The sequence below is a fragment of the Mobula hypostoma genome, chromosome 5, assembly GCF_963921235.1.
Source record: "Mobula hypostoma chromosome 5, sMobHyp1.1, whole genome shotgun sequence".
Lineage (NCBI taxonomy): Eukaryota > Metazoa > Chordata > Chondrichthyes > Myliobatiformes > Myliobatidae > Mobula > Mobula hypostoma.
Genome location: NC_086101.1, coordinates 5,509,051 through 5,531,603, shown reverse-complemented (window position 1 = coordinate 5,531,603; position 22,553 = coordinate 5,509,051). Strand labels below are relative to the sequence as shown.

At 49.8% G+C, this 22,553-nt stretch overlaps 1 protein-coding gene across 4 annotated transcripts in view; it reads left to right on the top strand.

Moving 5' to 3' along the window:
• LOC134346519 (tenascin-X-like) overlaps positions 1-22,553 on the top strand; it is a 240,216-nt gene that overhangs the window by 71,335 nt on the left and 146,328 nt on the right. For 3 of the 4 annotated variants that reach the window (XM_063047926.1, XM_063047923.1, XM_063047925.1), the window contains exons 2-7: positions 231-738; positions 3,522-4,007; positions 7,878-7,993; positions 10,599-10,752; positions 13,420-13,683; positions 19,810-20,073. In XM_063047926.1, the coding sequence (XP_062903996.1) occupies positions 330-738; positions 3,522-4,007; positions 7,878-7,993; positions 10,599-10,752; positions 13,420-13,683; positions 19,810-20,073 (1,693 nt within the window). In that variant the 5' untranslated portion in view covers positions 231-329. Of the gene's footprint in view, positions 1-4; positions 739-3,521; positions 4,008-7,877; positions 7,994-10,598; positions 10,753-13,419; positions 13,684-19,809; positions 20,074-22,553 lie in introns of those variants that run through there. The other variant, XM_063047924.1, reaches the window with a different exon arrangement.

The following is a 22,553-nucleotide window of genomic DNA, read 5'->3' as shown; positions in this document are numbered from 1 at the left end:
TGTGTTGCTTGAATTTCCAGCATCTGCAGAATTCCTCATGTACCAACTTTCTCACGGAGGATGCCGGAATTGAACTCCGAGGCAGTGATCTACGGTAGTATGGCACTGCCAGGGAGTTCCCCTCGCGGAGGAGTGTGGATGTCGGGATTCAGACCCTCAGCCTCCTGGTCTGGAGGTGAGAAGCTGTTCTCACAGCCGCTCGCACTAACCACTATCTTTCCATCCTGTAGCAAGCGTGGTGCAGTTGCGGTGCGAGGCTGTTGGGCTGCAAGCTCCCCTTGCCCGCCGGCTGAAGCCTGGACATTCCTGCCTTTCCTGAAGCTCCAGAGATGAAGCCCGCCTTGCGCATCCTGCTCCTGATGCTGGCTGCCTCCACCCTGGACGTGGGCGATTGCGGCCTCTTCCGGACCACCATCCGCCAGCGGCGGGATGTTCTGGCCAACGCCACCACCACCTTCGACCACGTCTACACCATCCAGTTGCCGGGCTGCCGCTCCTGCGCGGTCGATGTCTCCAGGCCCCGGGCGCGGGTCTTCGAGGCCCGAGACGAGGCGCCGGGCGACAAGCAGTTCGAGCACGTCCTGGACCACACCAAGCCGGTGGTCTTCACCCACAGGATCAACATCCCGCCACAGGCCTGCGGCTGCGGAGATGTGTCGGCCCTGCAGCGGCGCCTGCAGGCTCTGGAGAAGGAGGTCGCCAACCTGCGCAAGCGGTGTTCCAGCAGCCAGTGTTGCGGTGAGTGAGCTGGGTGGCTGTGCCGGCCGGTGGAACAGCTCCCGGAGTGGGGACACCAGAGCCCCGTCTAACATGGGCGAGACTGGGCGGAGGACAGACGAGAATATTACAGCTCTGTCTAACACGGGGCGAGACTGGGTGGGTCGGGGACACATGAGAACATCACAGCCCTGTCTAACACGGGCGAGACTGGATGGGGCAGGGAGGAACACGAGAATATTACAGCCCTGTCTAACACGGGGCGAGACTGGGTGGGGGACACATGAGAACATCACAGCCCTAACACGAGCGAGACTGGGTGGGGCAAGGGTGGGGGACACATGAGAACATCACAGCCCTCTCTAACTCGGGGCGAGACTGGGAGGGATGGGGAGGAATACGAGAATATTACAGCCCTGTCTAACTCGGGGCGAGACTGGGTGGGACAGGGAGGAATAGGAGAATATTACAGCCCTGTCTAACACGTGGTGAGACTGGATGGGGGACGCACCAGAATATTACAGTCCTGTCTAACACGGGCAAGACGGGGTGGGGGACAGACGAGAATATTACAGCTCTGTCTAACACAGGGCGAGACTGGGTGGGGCGGGGAGGAACATGAGAACATTACAGACCTCCCTAACATGGGGCGAGACTGGATGGGGCAGGGAGGAACACAAGAATATTACAGCCCTGTCTAACACGGGTGAGACTGGATGGGGGACACACAAGAACATTACAGACCTCCCTAACACGGGTGAGACTGGGTGGGGCAGGGAGGAACACAAGAACATTACAGACCTCCCTAACACGGGGCGAGACTGGGTGGGGCAGGTGGGGGGAATGTGAGGAGACTGGGTGGGGTGAGGGGGGGAACATGAGGAGACTGGGTGGGGCAAGGGGGGGAACATGAGGAGACTGGGTGGGGCGGGGGGGACACTGGAAGAGCTTACTGCACAATATAGGCCCCTCAGCTCATGATGTTAATTAATTTAAATTTATTCAGAGATACAGCTCAGTTTCAGGTCCTCCCACGACATCCAATTACACCCATGTGAGCAATTACCCGCTAACCCGTACAACTGTATGGTGTGAGGAAACGGGAGCATCAGGAGAGACGCACGCGGTTACAGGCAGCAGCGGGAACTGAACCCGGGTTCCTGGTGCTGTGACACAGTGTGCTGACTGCTACGCTACCGTGTGGCCCTCTGAGTGACCTGTTAACCTACTCCAGGCAGCATTATGGGATTTTTTTTCATACGTCTGTCTGCAAGGTCAGAGGTTAACCTCAACCCTTCTGAGTGAGGGACAATCTCTCTGTGGTAATGAGAGCCATGGATTTTGGGAACTTCACTCCCTGGACTGAGGATTAGAACATAGATCAGTACAGCCGAGTACAGTCCTCTCAGCCCACAATGATGAGACCATCCGACAAGTCCACTGTACTCCTTTCCTAGATGCTGCTGTGTTCCTCCAGCATTTTGTATGTGCACCTCTGTCAGGTCATTTCTCGTTCCACTTAACAGGGAAAAGAAAAACCCTAGCTCGCTCAAAACATCCTTGTAGGAGGGAGGGAGGGAGGAAGGGGAGATAGAGAGATTGATTTTCATCACCTGCCTTCACTGTTGGTGATGAAAAGCTGTCACTGCCATCTTTCAAATATCTGGGGAGCATTCTCTCTGAGGATAGCGGCATTGATGACATCCAGAGCCGCATTAAACAGGCATCAGCTGCCTTTGGGAGACTTCAGCGTGGAGTATTTCAGAACAGGAGCCTTCGTCCCTCCACAAAGGTCGCCGTATACCAAGCAGTCTGTGTCACCACCCTCCTTTATAGCTGTGAAGCTTGGGTAACCTACAGCCGTCACATCAAGTCCTTGGTGCGCTTCCACATAAGCTGCCTCCAGCACATCCTGGGAATTACCTGGGGTGAGCTGGTGCCTCACACTGAGATACTTGTAAAGACCAACTGCAGAAGTATTGAGGCCATGATCACGCAGCGTCAGCTGCAGTGGCTGGGGCACGTGATAAGGATGTCCATGTCGGCTACCCTGCAGAGTGTTATACGGCCAGATACATCATGGTCGACGCTCAGCTGGAGGGCCGAAGAAGTGCTATAAGGATCAGATGAAGAATGCTTTAAGGAAGTGAAAGATTAGACCCGAGGACCTGGAGGATGTTGCTGCTGACTGTACCACTTGGTGACAGCTGCGTAGGGACGGGGTTCGTATCCTGGAGATGGAAAGAACAACCAGAAGACAGCAGAAGAGAGCCAGGAGAAATGCAGCCATGGTTGCCACCACCACCACATATACATGTCCCACCTGCAATAGAGCTTGTGGGTCCAGGATAGGACTGTATAGTCATCAAAGATCTCATCGTGAAAGGAGTGGACGTCGTCATCGTATTTCACAACCGAAGAGAGAGAAGAGAAGACTCTGTGTGTGTGTGTGAGAGAGATGAGGAAGGGGGCTGAAGAGGGAAGAGGATGAGGACAAATCGGGAGGTACAGATGAGTCGCGTCAGAGACGGTGCAAGAGAGAGGAGTAGGGCACGGGAAGGAGAGGGAGAGGAATAGTGGGGGTGCAGAGTGAGCGGCGTGAGGGAGAGGGCGGTGCAGAGGGCAATAGCTTGGGGCAGTGTTGGGAGAGGGAATAGAGGGATGAGGAGTGAGGGCAGTGGTTCAGGTTGTGTAATTCGGAGGAAAGGGACGGTTAAGGGGTGGGGAAGCATGGACGCGGGTGAGGGTGTGGGCTGCCTCAGACCCCTCTCCCCTCCTAACCGTGCCTTCCACCTCTTTCCTAGGTTCGGAATCGGCACCGGACTGTGGCGCCCATGGGACCCTCAGCCCCTCCAGCTGCGTCTGCGTCTGCGAGGAGGGCTGGCGCGGCCCCACCTGCTCGGAGCCCTCCTGCCCGCCGAGCTGCCGCCCACCGAGGGGGGAGTGCTCGGGCGGGCGCTGCGTCTGCCGCTCGGGCTACACGGGGCCCGACTGCAGCCAGGAGGCCTGCCCCGCCGACTGCAACGACCAGGGCCGCTGCATCGACGACCGCTGCGTCTGCTTCCCCGGCTACACCGGCTACGGCTGCACGGAAGAGGAGAAGAAGCCGTGCCCGGACGACTGCAAAGGCCACGGCGAGTGCATCGGCGGGAAGTGCGTCTGCCAGCCAGGGTACTCGGGGCCCCGCTGCGGCGTCACGGCCTGCCCAAACCAGTGCAGCAGCCGCGGCCGCTGTGTGAGCGGGAAATGCGCCTGCAAGGACGGTTTCACCGGCGAGGACTGCTCCGTGGGTAAGGCTGCGTCTGGGTGAAGCGCTGACTTCCCGCCCCAGGATTGAAGGCGGGACGTGGCTGGGGCCGACTGGTGCCATGCTTCTTGTTTCCTCCGTCCTAACCTTCCCAGTCCCGATGAAGGGTCTCTTGTGTTTAAGATAATCAGACTCTTAAGCATTTCTTCTCAAAGTATTTTCCCTCTTCTTCAGCCCACAATTCCTTTAACCCTTTCCTTCACAGCTTCTCACTTCATTTCCCCCGCCCCACCCATTCACCCAACTTCCCTGTCGCTTGCCAGCTTCCACTCCTCCCCTCTTCCCGCCTTCCCATTCTGCCCTCTGCCCCCCATCTTTTCAAAGTTCAAAGTCAATTTATTGTCAAAGTTCAGATAGAGTATCTCACCATACACAACCCCCAGATTCGTTTTCTTGCGGGCATACTCACAAATCTACAGAATAATAACTATTAACAGAATCAGTGAAAGACCACCCAGTTAGTGTGTTCAACCAGAATGCAGAAGACAACAAACTGTGCAAATATAGAACATAGAACATAGAAAAGTACAGCACAGTACAGGCCCTTCGGCCCACAATGTTGTGCTGACCCTCAAACCCTGCCTCCCATATAAGCCCCCACCTTAAATTCCTCCATATACCTGTCTAGTAGTCTCTTAAACTTCAATAGTGTATCTGCCTCCACCACTGACTCAGGCAGTGCATTCCACACACCAACCACTCTCTGAGTGAAAAACCTTCCTCTAATATCCCCCTTGAACTTCCCACCCGTTACCTTAAAGCCATGTCCTCTTGTATTGAGCAGTGGTGCCCTGGGGAAGAGGCGCTGGCTATCCACCCTATCTATTCCTCTTATTATCTTGTACACCTCTATCATGTCTCCTCTCATCCTCCTCTCCAAAGAGTAAAGCCCGAGCTCCCTTAATCTCTGATCATAATGCATACTCTCTAAACCAGGCAGCATCCTGGTAAATCTCCTCTGTACCCTTTCCAATGCTTCCACATCCTTCCTATAGTGAGGTGACCAGAACTGGACACAGTACTCCAAGTGAATACTCAAAGAAGAGACAATAATAAATAAATAAGCAATAAATATCAAGAAGATGAGCTGAAGAGACCCTGTGAGTCCACAGGTTGTGAGAACATTTTGATGATGGGACAAGTGAAGTCATCCCCTTGTGTTTGAAAGCCTGATGGTTGAGGGGTGAACCTGGAGGTGTGGGTCCTGAGGCTCCTGCTCCTTCTTCCTGATGGCAGCAGTGAGCACTGCGCGTGCCCTGGCTGGTCGGGGTCCCTGATGATGGATGCTGCTTTCCTGTGACAGTCTTTCCTGTAGACGTGCTCAGTGCTTGCGAGGGCTTTACCTGTGATGGTCTGGGCCAAACCTACCTCCTTTTGTAGGATTTTTCTAGTCTCAATGAAGGTCTTGGCCAGAAACATCAACAGTTTATTCCTCTCCACGGGTGCTACCTGACCTTCTGAGTTCTTCCCGCATTTTGTGTGCGTCACCCTTTATCTTTTCCACCTAACTCCTCCCAGCTTCCGACTTCATTCCCTCTCCCCCACCCATCCTTTCAATGATTTTATTGTGTATTTTGGATTCACTGTGTATGCCCACAGGAAATCTCGTGGTTGTATGTGGTAACGTATATGTACTTTGATATTAAATTTACTTTGAAGTGATAGGTGAGACCAGGCGAAGGGGAAGGTACCACCTCAAGGCTCCAGAGTTCCTGTGTGTAATCTTTACCTTCTATCTCTAGGAGGCCATTCTGCCCACTGGATCCATGCTGACTCCCACGAGGCTTCTCCTTACTTCCCTGTAGCTCTACAACTTGTTCCCCCTCCCAGGTGCCACCTCCCTCCTTTGGTTCTTTTAGCCGTTAACCTACACTGAGGTCACTCAGACCAAGCTAACAGCTCACCTTTGGGAGAGGCGGGATGGTAAAGATTAGCTTTATTTGTCACATTTACACTGAAATATTCAGACACACAGATGAACATTGGATTTGGCCAGGCAGGTCTCCTGGTGCAGATCGATTGAGGCCAAGAGGAGTGAATGGGGTCCCTCATTCTCACAACTTCCTGCAGGAACCACTGTTGAGAGTGTCCTGTCAGGCTGTGTCATTGTGTAGTACGGTATGGAATTTGCAAGGTATTGGATCACAAGACCCTACAGATTAACTGCTGAGAATATCACTGGGGTCTTTCTTCCCCTATTTGTGACATCTACCGGCTGCATTGCAGGCGAAGGGCCTGAAGCATTGTTGATGATCCCTACCACCCGTCCCACAGTCTCTCTGACCCACCACCCATCCCACAATCTCTCTGACCCACCACCCGTCCCACAATCTCTCTCACCCACCACCCGTCCCACAGTCTCTGTGACCCACCACCCGTCCCACAGTCTGTGACCCACCACTCGTCCCACAGTCTCTGTGACCTACCACCCACCCCACAATCTCTCTGACCCACCACCCGTCCCACAATCTCTCTGACCCACCACCCGTCACACAATCTCTCTGACCCACCACCCGTCCCACAGTCTCTCTGACCCACCACCCATCCCACAATCTCTCTCACCCACCACCCGTCCCACAATCTCTCTCACCCACCACCCGTCCCACAGTCTCTGTGACCCACCACCCGTCCCACAGTCTGTGACCCACCACCCATCCCACAATCTCTCTCACCCACCACCCGTCCCACAATCTCTCTCACCCACCACCCGTCCCACAGTCTCTCTGACCCACCACCCATCCCACAATCTCTCTGACCCACCACCCGTCCCACAATCTCTCTGACCCACCACCCGTCACACAGTCTCTCTGACCCACCGCCCGTCCCACAATCTCTCTCACCCACCACCCGTCCCACAGTCTCTGTGACCCACCACCCGTCCCACAGTCTGTGACCCACCACTCGTCCCACAGTCTCTGTGACCTACCACCCACCCCACAATCTCTCTGACCCACCACCCGTCCCACAATCTCTCTGACCCACCACCCGTCACACAATCTCTCTGACCCACCACCTATCCCACAGTCTCTGTGACCCACCACCCACCACCCGTCACGCAATCTCTCTGACCCACCACCCATCCCACAGTCTCTGTGACCCACCACCCACCCCACCATCTCTCTGACCCACCACCCGTCCCACAATCTCTCTGACCCACCACCCGTCACGCAATCTCTGTGACCCACCACCCATCCCACAGTCTCTGTGACCCACCGCCCACCCCACAATCTCTCTGACCCACCGCCCGTCCCACAATCTGTGACCTACCACCCGTCCCACAGTCTCTGTGACCCACCACCCGTCCCACAGTCTCTGTGACCCACCACCCGTCCCACAATCTCTCTGACCCACCACCCGTCCCACAGTCTCTCTGACCCACCACTCATCACACAATCTCTCTGACCCACCGCCTGTCCCACAATCTCTCTGACCCACCACCCGTCCCACAGTCTCTCTGACCCACCACTCATCACACAATCTCTCTGACCCACTGCCTGTCCCACAATCTCTCTGACCCACTACCGTCAGGAAGGAGGTACAGGAGCATCAGGACTAGGACTGTCAGACTGGGAAACAGCTTCTTCCCTCGGGCTGATGATTATCCTACCACCACCGAGGTCTCATCACTAGGACGGGGAGCTGTTTACCATTTGCCTGTGCTGCATTTTGAATGATATTTTATTAACTTACTTGTGGTAATATTTTGTTTTATGTGCTGTGTGTGAGCACCGAGGCCCAGAGGAAAGTTGTTTTGTTTGTTTGTATATTTGTACTCTCAGATGACAAAACTTGAACTTGTCACTCTCTCGGCCGGCTGCAGCACTGACTGCGTTTGTCCCCTGTTTGTCTGCAGAGATCCCCGTGGCCCTCCGCCTCCGAATGAAGAAGATTCTGGAAACCAAAGCTACAGTGGAGTGGGACCTGCCTAAGGATAACGTGGATGCCTGGGTGATCACCTTCCGACCCTTGGTGAGGAGTGGGGGGAGGGCAGGTCAAGGGGGTTAGAAGACATAGGGGCATAACTAACCCATGGAGTCTGCTCTGCCATTCAATCATTGCTGATTTATTTTCCCTCTCAGTCCAATTCTCCTCCCTTCCCCCTTCCCCCTTCCCCGTAAACTTTCAGGAACTAATCAAGAACCTTCAAACTCTCGAGATCTGACCTGGGCCCAGCGTATTGATGCAATTACAAAGAAGGCAAACCAGTAGCTATGTTTCATCAGAAGTTTAAAGAGATGTCACCCAGGATGCAAGCACATTTCTGCAGGTGGAGAGCGTTCTGACTGGCTGCATCTCTGTCTGGTATGGAGCCTCAGTTGCACAGCATCAGGAAAAGCTGGAGAGACTCAGCAGTTCCATCACGGGCACGAGCTTCCCCATCATCTTCAAAAGGCGATTCTTCGAAAAGGACCCCTCGCACCCAGTACATGCCCTTTTCTCATTACTGCCACCAGGGTGGAGGTACAGGCAGGCCATACTCAACATTTCCAGAACACTTTCTTCCCCTCCAACATCAGATTTCTGATTGAAAACACATTGCTTTCATTTAGCACTACTTGTCTTTAAAAAATATTTCTTACTGTAACTTACAGTAAATGTTTATGTATTGCTCTGTACTACTGCCGCAAAACAACAAATTTCACACTGTCCCTCAGTAATTCTTTAAATATTCCTGGTGTCGTGGCCTCCACAGCTGTGGGGCTGAAGATCACCTGTATTGCCTTTGGAAGGACGGAAGCACACCGCCGCGACCCTAGGATTAGGGGTTTGGAACCTGCGTCCGGACTGTCGCTGCAGACCTTGAGCAAAGATTACGAAGAAACCAGCACTCGTGTCTGTTATCAGAATCAGAACAACCTTTATTATCTGACATAGGTCAAGAAATTTGTTGTTTCGCAGTAGCAGTACAGTGCAATTTGTAAAAATCACTATCAATTATAGCAAGAAATATAAGCAAGAAAGAAATAGCGTGAAAAGTGAGCAAAATAGAGAAATAATAAAAAACTATATATTACAAATAAAATTTAAATGTAGTGCAAAAAGAGAGGGACAAGATAGTGAGGTAATGTTCATAGTCCATTCAGAAATCTGATGGTGGAGGGGAAGAAGCTGTTTCTGAAGTATGGGTGTGTGTCGTCAGGCTCCTGTACCTCCTCCTGGATGGTAGCAATGAGAACAGGGCATGCAGTAGGTGATGATGATGATTATGAAGACACACAGTCCTCTTTTATTGTCATTTAGTAATGCATGCATTAAGAAATGATACATTATTTCCTCCGGTGTGATATCACAAAACACAGGACCGACCAAGACTGAAAAAAACTAACAAAACCACATAATTATAACATACAGTTACAAACACTTTAACAATACCATAACTTGATGAAGAAGTCCATGAGCACAGTAAAGTTCAAAGTCTCTCAAATGTCCCACATCTCACGCAGACGGGAGAAGGAAGAAAAACTCTCCCTGCCATGCCGACCACAATCCAACTCTGAGTCATCCGAAAACTTCGAGCTCTGATCAGCTCTCCGACACAGAGTACTGAGCACCATCTCTGTCCTAACGATTCGACCTCCTTCTCGGTCCCCAAAAGCAGGCAAGGCCGGGGATTTTGAGGCCTACCCTCCGAAAGATTCCCGACCACACAGTAACGACAGCAGCGAATGGGCGTTTCAGAAATTTCTCCAGATGTTCCTCTGTGCTTTCATGTCCATTCTCCATCAAATCAGAATTGTCCACGGGCCCTATTTAACAGATACGATATCATTTTTCACTGGAGAGCTGCGCCTTGATGGTGGTCCTGAATGTTGACACCACCTTCCTGAGACCCTGCCTTTTGAGGATGCCCTCAATGGTGGGAAAGCTGGGGCCCACAATGGAGCTGGCTGCGTTTACAACCCTCCGCAGTTTTTTACAGTCTTGTGCAATGGCCTCTCCAAACCAGATGGTGATGGAACCAGTCTACAGTACCTCTGTAGAAATCTGCTGGAGTCTCTGCAGACTCCGAACGCTGGTGTACCTTCTTTGTAATTGCATCAACACATTGGACCCGGAGACATTGACACCCGGGAACTCGAAACTGTTCAGCCTTTCCAACTTTTGACTCCTCGATGAGGACTGGTGTGTGTTCCCTCATCTTCCCCTTCCTGAAGTCCACAATGAATTCCTTGAGAGCAATTAGTGAGGTCGTGTTCTTAGACCATTCAGAAATCTGACATTGGAGGAGACAAAGCTGTTCCTGAAATGTTGAGTGTGAGTCTTCAGGCCTCTATACCTCTGCTCTGATGGTAGCAATGAGAGGGGGACATGTCCTTAGTGATGGCTGCTGCCTTTCTGAGGCATCACCTTTTGAAGACGTCCTTGGTGGTGTGAGGCTAATGCCTACGATGGAGATGGGTGAGATTACAATCCCCTACCAGACGGTGATGCAACCAGTCAGCTGAGGGATGTTAGCCCTTCTCCGTGACCTCTGTAGCTACTGACCTACATGGATTCATTAAGTCCACCTACAGAGGCGTCCAAGGACCCTGACTCCACCTAACCATTGGGATCTTTTGATCACCCTCAACAGAAGGAAGAGGATGGCAGACTGATCAACAAACTGGGGGGCTCCAAGACCTCCTTCGAGCAGACAGGGCTGGCATCAGGTCAGGAGTATGAAGTGACTCTGCAGGCCCAGAAAGACAAACAGCTCGGAGCGGCCATCACGCGGACCTTCACCACCAGTAAGTGCTCTCTAGAGTTCCCGGGTGAACTTATCTCCACTGCGATGCAAGTGGGCACCATGCTAGAGTAAAGTCCATAACCCCACGAGACAGAGGAGCAGAATTAGGCCATTTGGCCCATCGAGTCTGCGCCACCGTTCCCAACATGGCTGATTTATTTTACCCCTCAACCCCAATCTCCTGCCTTCTCCCCATAACTGGTCACTTCGGAAGATGGGGCTCATCAGCCGGGGTTGGCAGCTCATCTAGGAGGAGGAAAACTCTGATCTCAGACCTCCGCTGCCTTGCAACGATACCCACTCATGGGGAAGGCTTCGGCAGTAAAACCCAGGAAAAGTCTTAGGAGTCCCTAAGGCTGTCCCACACTGACGGGCAACCCCTGTGATGCTGCTGTATCAGTTTCTGCCCTGTCTTGTGTATCAATAGGCCGCAATATCTATGGTTGACCATGACCAACGCAGTCCAGTGCACTGTGTAATGATCTGATGTGTGTGAACAGTTGGCAAAACAAGCCTTTCACTGTATCTTGGTATAAGTGACAATAAAAATTAACACCAATAAACCAATCCCAATTCCATACCAAGGCCCTGCATAGCCTTCAATTAACACTGCAGCAATTAACACAGTGTGCCTTGTGTAGTAAAATGAACTGCAGATGACACCAAGATAGGTGGAGGAGCAGGAAATGTTGAAGAAACGGAAAGGTTGCAGAGAGACTTAGTCAGTTTAGGAGAGTGGGCAAAGAAATGGCAGATGAGATACAACATTGACAAATGTATGGTTGTACATTTCGGGAGAAGAAATAATGGAGCAGATTATTATTTAGATGGGGAGAAAATTCAAAAATCGGAAGTGCAAAGGGACTTGGGGGTCCTCGTGCAGGATACCCTAAAGGTTAACCACCAAGTTGGATTGGCGGTAAGGAAAGCGAATGCTATGTTGGCATTCATTTCCAGAGGAATAGTGTATAAGAGTAAGGAGGTGTTGATGAGGCTCTATGGGGCATTAGTGAGACCTCATTTGGAATACTGTGTGCAGTTTTGGGCTCCCTATCTTAGAAAGGATATACTGATGTTGGAGAGAGTTCAGAGAAGATTTATGAGGATGATTCCCGGAATGCAGGGGCTAACATATGAGGAGCGTCTGTCGGCTCTTGGATTGTATTCATTAGAGTATAGAAGAATGAGAGGGGATCTCATAGAAACATTTCGAATGTTGAAAGGGTTGGACAGAGTAGATGTGGAAAGGTTGTTTCCCTTGGTGGGTGAGTCCAGGACAAGGGGCCATAGTCTTAGAATTAGAGGGTACCCAGTTAAAACAGAGATGAGGAGAAATTTTTTTAGCCAGAGGGTCGTGGATTTGTGGAATTCGTTGCCACATACAGCTGTGGAGGCCCGATCACTGAGAGTGTTTAAGGAGGAGATTGACAGGTATCTAATTAGTCAGGGTATCAAGGGATATGGGGGAAAAGCCGGAAATTGGAACTAGATGGGTGAATAGTTTAGCTCATGGGGGAGCTGCGGAGCAGACTCGATGGGCCGAATGGCCTACTTCGGCTCCTTTGTTTTGTGATCTTGTGAATAGACTTTATTACATTCATCCTTCACATACATGAGGAGTAAAAATCTTTATGTTACGTCTCTGTCTAAATGTGCAATGTGCAACTTGTAGTAATTTGTAATAAATAGTATGTACAACAGGACATTCAATATAACATAGAACTACGATTTTATCAGTATGAATTAATCAGTCTGATGGCCTGGTGGAAGAAGCTGTCCCGGAGCCTGTAGGTCCTGGCTTTAATGCTGTGGTACCATTTCCTGGATGGTAGCAGCTGGAACAGTTTGTGGTTGATATGACCCAGGTCCCCAATGATCCTTCGGGCCTTTTTTACACACCTGTCTTTGTAAACGTCCTGAATCATGGGAAGTTCACAACTACAGATGCGCCGGGCTGTCAGCTCTACTCTCCGCAGAGTCCTGCGATTGAGGGAGGTACAGTTCCCATACCTGGCAGTGATGCATGATATGATACCAGTGTATGATATCCATCCTCCCCTCCCGCCAGCAAAACGGCATCCTGCTGTAAAGGAGACATTTATTTTAAACACAAAAAATTCTGCAGATGCTGGAAATCCAGAAAAACGCACAAACACAAACGCTGGTGGAAATCAGCAGGTCAGGCAGTGTTTATGAAGGTGAATAAAGAGTTGATATCTCGGGCTGTGAAAGGGAAGGAGGAGGAATCTGATAGGAGTAAAGAGGAGGAACCTCTTCTCCTTTCCTTTCTTCCACGGTCCACTCTCCTCTCCTATCAGATTGTTTACCTCTTCTACCTCTGACCTCCCAGCTTCTCACTTCATCTCCCCTTCCCCACCCACCCACTTCCCCCTCTCCTGGTCCGACCTATCACCTGCCAACTTGTCCTCCTCCCCCTGTCCCTGACCACCTTATTCTGGCTTCTACTCCATTCCTTTCCAGTCCTGATGAAGGGTCTCAGCCTGAAAAGTCCGCTGTTTATTTCCCTCCCTGGATGCTGCCTGACCTGCTGAGTCTCTCCAGCGATTTGTGTTTGTGGCTCATTTATTTTGACTTGGCCGCTCACAGGCGGCTGCATCTTTCCCGATGCTTGTTGACCAATTGCCTGAGGACTCGATCTTGCCCGCAGTGATCGACAGCCCCCAGAACCTGCGAGTGGTCTCGGCTACCAACACGACCCTCGAGCTGGGCTGGAAGAGGCCGCTGGCTGCCATCGACCGCTACCGGCTCAACTACTCCTCGGCAACAGGCCGTCGCAGCCAAGTAGTGGTGCCCGCTGGAAACAGCCAGACGGTGCTGACCGGACTGGAGGTTGGGGTGGAGCACACCATCTCGCTGGTGGGCGAGCGGGGCCCCCACCGGAGTAAGGCAGCAGCAACCAGAGGCACTACAGGTGAGTTCCCCACCGTCCGAGCTGGTGATGTTGTGTCCTGAGGTCAAGGCTGAGGCATAAAACATGGTGGTTATGGCCATTTTATTAAGTTCAAAGTTCACAGTTCAAAGTACATGTATGTCGCAATATACAACCCTGAGATTCATTTTTTACAAGCATTCACAGTAATTACAAAGAAGCACAATAGAATCAATGAACACAGACATGAGGAAAACTGCAGATGCTGGAAATTCAAGCAACACACACAAAAAATGCTGGTGAACGTAGCAGGCCAGGCAGCATCTCTAGGAAGAGGTACAGTCGAAGTTTCGGGCCGAGACCCTTCGTCAGGACTAACGAAGTGTCCCGGCCCGAAACATCGACTGTACCTCTTCCTATAGAATCAATGAACAACCGTATTCAACAGGATGGACTAAAAAAAAATGTGCAAAAGGCAACAAACTGTGCAAATACTAAAAGAAAGAAAAAGAAATAATGGTCAATAAATAAGCGATAAATATCAAGAACATGAGCTTAAGATTCCTTGAAAGTGAGTCAGAAGGTCATGGGAACAGTAAGTATAGCTGAGTGAAGTTCTGCCCTCTGGTTGAACAGCCTGAGGGTCGAGGGGTAATAACTGTTCCTGAACCTGGTGGAGTGAGTCCTGAGGCTCCTGTACCTCCTTGCTAATGACAGCAGCCAGAAGAGAGCGTAACCTGGGTGGCGGGATTCCCTGACGATGGATGCTGCTTCCCTGCGACATCATTTTGTGTAGGTGTGCTCGATGCTGAATTTCTTTGGAAGTCATGGTCGGGAATTTAAACTTGGTGGCTATGGCCTTTTTATTAAGACTGTAAGATGTTCAAGATTCAAGATTGTTTAGTGTCATTCCCAGTACACAAGTTAAATAATTGTTGCTCCAACTCCAATACAGCACAAAATGCACAGTAAGATAAAGAACACAGTAATGATAAAAACACAATAAATATAAACACCATTAAATGGCTGGTGTACACAGATTGAATGTGTGGCCATAAAGTGACGCTAGGCACAGGAATGTCTGTACATAAGGTGGCTGGCAGGAAATGATAAAGTCGTGGTGGTGGGGTGGGTTAGTGGGTGGGGGTGTTGATCGGCCTTGCTGCTTGGGGAGAGTAACTGATTATGTGTCAGAAACGAGAAGGTCTGCAGATGACGGAAATCAAAGTAATACGCACAAATTGCTGGAGGAACTCAGCAGGCCAGGCAGCATCTATGGAAGAGAGTACATGGTTGATGTTTCAGGCTGAGCCCCTTCGTCAGGACTGGAGGAAAAAGATGAGAAGTCAGATTCAGAAGGTGGGGGTTGGACAGGGAGAAGTACAAGGTAGCAGGTGATAGGTGAAACTGGGAGGGGGTATGGGCGAAGTAAAGAGCTGGGAAGTTGGTTGGTGAAAGAGATACAGGGCTGGAGAAGGGAGAATCTGTTTGGAGAGGACAGAAGGCCATGGAAGGAAGGGAAGCGAGGAGGAGCACCAGAGGGAGGTGATAGGCAGGTAAGGAGAAAAGCTGAGAGAGGGAAACGGGAATGGGGAATAAAGTTTGGTGGTGCTGGTGTAGATGCTACGTAGCTTCCTCATTGATGGGAGTGGGACAAACAGCTCATGAGCAGGGTGGGTGGGATCCTTCGTGAGGTTACTGGCGATTATTCTGTCACCTTTCTTACTGTGGGTTCTGTGTATTGTGATCCTGAGCTGCTTTGGATGCCAAGAATGAGGCATGAATCTTGGTGGTTTTGGCTGTTTTATAAGTGACCAGCCTCTTCTTGGATCTCAAGTTTAACCACGTGGCTTTATTTACGATCCTGCCAGAATATCCTCTCCAAAAGACCATAAGACAATCTCAGTCGTAACGTGCCGGTTGAGTCGGTGGTAAGGAAGGCAAATGCAATGTTAGAGGACTGGAATATAAAAGCAAGCATGTGATGCTGAGGCTTTATGGGGAATTGGTCAGACCACACTTAGATATTGTGAGTAGTTCTGGATCCTTGCCTAAGAAAAGAGTGTCTAGAGGAGCGATACGAGAATGATTCCAGGAATGAAAGGATTAACACGTGAGGAGTGGTTAATATCTCTGGGCCTGTACTCCCTGGAGTTTTGAAGAATGAGAGAATGAGAGGCGATCTCACTGAAACCTATTGAACATTGAAAGACCTCGATAGAGTGGATGTGGAGAGGATGTTTCCTATAGTGGGGGAGTCTAGGACCAGAGGGCACAGATAGAGTGGATGTGGAGAGGATGTTTCCTACAGTGGGGGAGTCCAGGACCGGAGGACACAGATAGAGTGGATGTGGAGAGGATGTTTCCTGTAGTGGGGGAGTCTGGGACCAGAGGGCACAGATAGAGTGGATGTGGAGAGGATGTTTCCTATAGTGAGGGTGTCTAGGACCAGAGGACACAGATAGAGTGGATGTGGGGAGGATGTTTCCCATAGTGGGGGAGTCTAGGACTAGAGGGCACAGCCTCAGGATAGAGGGACATCATTTTAGAACAGAGATAAGGAGGAATTTCTTTAGCCAGAGGGTGATGAAGCTGCGAATTCATTGCCACAGATGGTTGTGCAGGCCAAGTAATTGAGTATATTTAAAGCGGAGGTTGACAGATTCTTGATTAGTCTGGGAATCTGAAGTCATGGGGAGAAGGCAGGATAATCAGGTTGAGAGGGAAGATAAATCAGCCGCAATCAAATCTGATGGTGAAGGGGAGAAGCTGTCCCTCAAAAACTGAGTGTGTGTCTTCAGGCTTCTGTAGCTCCTCCATGTAGGTAGAAATGGGACGAGGGCATGTCTGGAGTTATGAGGACCTTTCATGATAGATGTGACCTTCCTGAGGCATTGCCTCTTGTAGATATTCTGGAGGCTTGGCCCATGTTGGGACTGGCTGAGTTTACAACTTTCTGCAGCTTTTTACAATGCTGTGCAGTGCCCCCAACTCTGCCCCACACCAGAGGCAGTGAAGCCAGTTAGAAGGCCCTCCACGGTACATCTGCAGAAACTTGTTAGCCTTTGATGAGATACCAAGGCTCCTCCACCTCCTAAAGAAGGTCTCATTGCTGACTTTTCTTCTTTTTTGTAAAGTAATGTGGATTCAATTCGGTAAGGCGGTGAAAGCAGAGCCGGGAGGAGGTGTCGTGGAGTCTGGTCTGCTAGAGCTGGGGTGACAATGTAGAGCAGAGCACAGACTGCGACTGGAACGTTGTTCACAGGGAGGTGCCGGGGGGCGGGGGGGGGGGTGTCAGTACATCTGACCACAGATGCCACCATTCTATGTCTGGTGAGCTGGACTAAACCTCTGACTTGCACTCACCATGTTGTTAAATATTTGCCTGGGAACAAGGCTGAGCTGAAGTCCAGGCCTGTCAAAAAGCACTCCAGTCAGCAAGGAATGTGGTGTGTCTGACTGTGCGGCCCGGACGGCCCGGGTGGGTACTCTGCACGCTGCTACCCTACCGTTTCAGCTCCTGCCGCGCCACCATCAGATCAGTGAACACATGATCGCCACCTCACTTCTTTGTTCTGTTTTTGCACAACGTATCTATTTAAAAATTATCTCTAATTGTAACTTAGAGTAATGTTTTTAAGCACAAGAGATTCTGCAGATGCTGGAAATTCAAAGCAACACACATAAAATGCTGGAGGAACTCAGCAGGTCAGGCAGCGTCTACGGAGAGGAATAAATGGTCATGCTGAGTGTATAACGGCCCGAAATATCGACTGTACATCCCTCTCCGTAGATGCTGCCTGACCCGCTGAGTTCCTCCAGCATTTTGTGTGTGTTCCTCTGTAATATAGTTTATGTATTGCACTGTGTTGGTGCTGCAAAGCAGATTTTACAACATATAATTTGTTGAAACATTCTTTCAGTGCGTATGCGCCGGTCGTGCATGCAGCCTGTTACAGCCATTCCGATTAGTTTTCTTACTTTTTTAACTTACATTATTTGTGGTATTTTTTTCTCTCAAGGTAACACGTTGAAGCTGCACCCTCTCTAACATGCAGGTGGAGAGAGTTTTATTTGGGTTTTTAGCGCTGAAAATAGTTACATTCCGACACCTCATTAGCGGGGCAGCAGTATGATCGCATTGTTTATTCCAGGGACCAGCTGCTTGCGCTTATGCCGGCCGGTTTAGCGAGCAGAGCAGCAGACACCCCTGCTGAAATCTGGAGGAAAACACACAGAGGATGCAGAGGGGGATCACAAAGTAGAGGAAAGAGGACCGGGTCAAGACAACAGAGACTTATGGAGAGGAGGAGTTCGGTGGGTAATAAAATGGTCGAGTTGACGGCGCTGGCCAGGAGTCAGAGAACATTTCGGGAGTGCAGTGTTATGTGTTTTACTGAAACGGCGCTGCACAAGGACATACCCGATCAAAACCTTTCCATAGAGGGCTTCCAGACCATTCGGGCTGACTGGAAGTGCATTCAGAGCGATAAGCGTAAAGGAGTTGGGGGCTTGCTGTTCTGGTTAACAACGGATGGTGCAATCCTGGTCATATTATGATTGAGGAACGTGATTGTAGACAAGATATTGAACTTTTTGCTGTTGGACTCCAGCCATATTCCATCGAGATACAACACTGGGCGTCACGGGAGGTCGTTCCTGCCTGTGGCCATCGAACTTTGCAGCTCCTCCTGTGGAGGGTCAGACACCCTGAGCCAATAGGCTGGTCCTGAACTTATTTCCATCTGGCATAGTTTGCATTTAGTTGTTTGATTGTTTGTGGTTTTTGTATTGCTATATTTATGCTCTATTCTTGGTTGGTGCAGCTGTAACGAAACCCAATTTCCCTCGGGATCAATAAAGTATATCTATCTATCTATATATCAGCAATAATAAACCTGATTCTGATCCTAACTCCACCACCTCACCCATACGTACACATCTACACACATTCTTGCGTCCGAACATTACAAGGTTCTGTGAGCACAGATGGGTGTATGTACACACATCTACACACAACTGTCACCAGGTTCAGATATGGCCCAAGTGCGGAGTGAGACACGGACGCGGGTTGATAGTTCACAGACTTTAATGTGAATGGTGTTAAAGGGAAAAGTAAACAATAAATGCTAGGCCAAGCAGGGCCATTAACTTAAACTCAAGTAGAAAACAGCCTACACTGCGGCTGAAAAGAACTAAGAAGAAAAGGAATACCACTCGTCTTCAGAGTCAGTTAACTCAACAGTCCAATTTTTCAGGCAAGGCAGAAAGCAAGCAGGCAGCGAAGAGTTGCTGTGTGCAAGTCTCGACAAATACTACGATGGAATGAATAGAATTAAATACTAACACAATGAAATAATAATTAACTGACACGTGCACATTCACGAGCGCAATTGCCATATCTACTGCGCTGCGGAATCTGTGGTTGTGACAACATACACACACACACACACACACACACACACACACACACACACACACACACACAGACACACACACAGAAAGATATGCACATACACAGACACACCCACCCACCCAGACACACTGCAAATGTGCTGTAATGGATACAAACAGATCCCATCACGTGACCACATGGTTTCCTTCGGGTGCTCCAGTTCCCTCACATATTCAGTGGACACACGGGTGAGTAGGTTCATTAGTCTCGTGGATGAAAGGAATGTCCTTCCATTCTGAGGCTGTGCCCTCTGGTCCGAGACTCCCTCACTATTGGAAATATCCTCTCCATGTCCACTCTGTCGAGGCCTTTCAATATTTGATAGCTTTCAATGAGATTCTCCCCCTCATTCTTCTAAACTCCAATGAGTTCAGGCCCAGAGTCATCAACTGATCCTTGTACATTAACCCTTTCATTCCCAGGATCATTCTCGTGAACCTCTGGACCCTCTCCAATGCCAGCAAATCTCTTCTTAGATAAGAGGCCCAAAACTGCTCACAACACTCCCAAGTGCAGTCTGACCAGTGCCTTATAGAGCCTCAGCGTTACATCCTTGCTTTTATATTCTAGTCCTTTCGAAACATTGCATTTGCTTTCCTCACCAACCTGCAAGTTAACCTTTAATGTATCCTGTGCGAGGACTCCCAAGTCCATTTGCACCTCAGATTTTAAAACTTTTTCCTTGACAATGTTTCTCTCCTCGCCTCTGGCAGTGATCGACAGCCCCAGGGACCTGCAGATAGTCGCCGTGACCGACTCCACCATCAGCCTGCAGTGGGAGAGGTCCGTAGCCCAGGTCGATCTCTATCGCATCAGCTATACCACCCGGAGCAGCCGAGGCGGGGAGCTGACGGTGTCTAGCCAGGATCGCACAGCCACACTAAAAGGGTTGGAGAAGGGCACCAAGTACACCATCTCGCTGGTGGGTGAGCAGGGGAAGATGAAGAGTGAGGCCGTGATCACCACAGCAACCACAGGTAAGGCCGATACGGGAATGTCAGTGCTGTGTGCTCTACCCCCACACAGGAAGCTGTACAACATGTGAGCCCTACCCCGTAACGAACTGGGCCAGAGTTTGTATAACCACAGGGAATGGATCACTGTCCAGAAAATTGGGCCCTGCCTGGGCCTCTGAGCTGACTTTTTACAGGCATCCATTAGTCTCGTGAGACCATGGATTTGCCCCTTGGAAGGTTTCCAGGGCGCAGGCCTGGGCAAGGTTGTATGGAAGACCAGCAGCTGCCCATGCTGCAAGTCTCCCCTCTCCATGCCACCGATGTTGTCCAAGGGAAGGGCATTTGGACCCATGCAGCTTGGCACCGGTGTCGTCGCAGAGCAATGTGTGGTTAAGTGCCTTGCTCAAGGACACAACATGCTGCCTCAGCTGAGGCTCAAACTAGCAACCTTAAGATCACTAGACCGACGCCTTAACCACTTGGCCACGTGCCAACACTGCGCTGACTACAGGTGTATCTTCGGGTAGAGTACCAAGAAGGAATAAAATCAGACCAATGGTTTATGGGTAGTGACATGAAGGAAGTAGTAATTGAAGACTGAGAGAGCAGGGGGTTAATTACAAATTTCATCTTGCAAGTTCAGATTTCGGAACAGCCATGAAGTCATGAACACTACTGTACTATTTTTCTCTTTTTTGGGACTGGTTACTTACATTTTTATATACTCTTATTGTAACTTACAGTGCCTATATAAAGAATTCACCACCCTTGGCAGTTTTTATGTTTTATTATTTTACAACATTGAATCAAAGGAGATTTAATTTGGCTTTTTTTGACACTGATCAACAGAAAGGCACGTTCATGTCAAAGTGAAAACAGATCTCGACAAAGTGAGCCAAGCTAATTGCAAACATAAAACACAAAATAATTGATTGCAGAAGTATTCGCCGCCTTCAAGTCAGTATTTAACAGATGCACCTTTGGCAGCAGTTACAGCCTTGAGTCTGTGTGGATAGGTCTCGCTCAGCTTTGCACATCTGGACACTGAAAATTTTTCCCTATTCTTGTTTTCAAAACTGCACAAGCTCTGTCAGATTGCAGACATCCCACTCTGCAAAATCTCATTTCAGGGAGGTAGTACCACCATTTCAGGGAGGTAGCACCCCCGACCCCTGACCCCACCCCCTGCAACCCCATATTCCACCCGCCCTACCCCTGGTCGACCTCCAAGGGTGTATGTAATACTTAGTTTAGTGATTTTGTCTAATCTGTAAACCAAGTTGGGTATATGCAGAAAATGTGACATTAAAATATGTACTTATATTATATTATCATGTTTATTCTATTACACCTTTAAGCAATTCTACAGGGAGTTTGGCCTCATCACGTAGGACATCAATAGAGTAGCCCCTTAGCAGCTAGCCAGCTAGTTTAAATAATGTTAGCTATGCTAATGAACGAATGACACCTGTTAAACTCACCTCAACATGTCTTTTACATTTTAACCCACCATGGGCAATAGAAAAGTCACTGTTGCAAACAGTGCAGCGAGCAACACTGTCATTATTTTTGAGGTCGACTGTAAAGCCCGCCCACAGAGAAAACTGATAAGTCTACTTAGCACGAAGAGAGACCAATCAGGATGCTAGCTCTCGCCCTCCCTCTCCCTCTCAAAAAAAATCAATTTCCGGGATATTGTGTATAATTTGCGGGTGTCAGGGAGCTGCATTCAATATGCGGGAGACTCCTGGAACTTCCGGGAGAGGTGGGATGTCTGTACTTGAGGTCATTGTCTTGCTGGAAAACAAAACCTCTTCCTAGTCGCGGTTCTCTTGCAGATTGCTTCAGGTTTTCCTCCAGGATTTCTCTGTATTTTGCTGTATTCAGTTTACCCTCTACCTTCACAAGCCTTCCAGGGCCTGTTGCAGTGAAGCATCCCCACAGCATGATGCAGCCACCACCATGCTTCACGGTAGGGATGGTGTGTTTTTGATGATGTGCTGTGTTTAGTCTGATGGCCAAAAAGCTCAATTTTTGTTTCATCAGACCATAGAACCTTCTTCCAGCTGACCTCAGAGTCTCTCACAGGCCTTTTGGCAAACTCTAGCCAGGATCTCATGTGAGCTTTTTTCAACAGTGGCTTTCTCTTTGCTACTCTCCCATAAAGCTGTAACTGGTGAAGCACCCGGGCAACAGTTCTTGTATGTGCAGTTTCTGCCATCTCAGCCACTGATAACTCAATCCCAAACAAGAGAAAATCTGAAAATGCTGGAAATCCAAGCAACACACACAAAATGCTGGAGGAACTCAGCAGGTCAGGCAGCATCCATGGAAAAGAGTACAGACTGTTGACGTTTCGGGCCAAGACCCTTCAGCAGGACTGGAGAGAAAAAGATGAGGGGTCAGAGTTAGAAGGGAGGGGAGGAAGAACCACAAGGTGATAGGTGAAACTGGGAGGCGGGGAGGGGTGAAGTAAAGAGCTGGGAAGTTGAGTTCTTGAA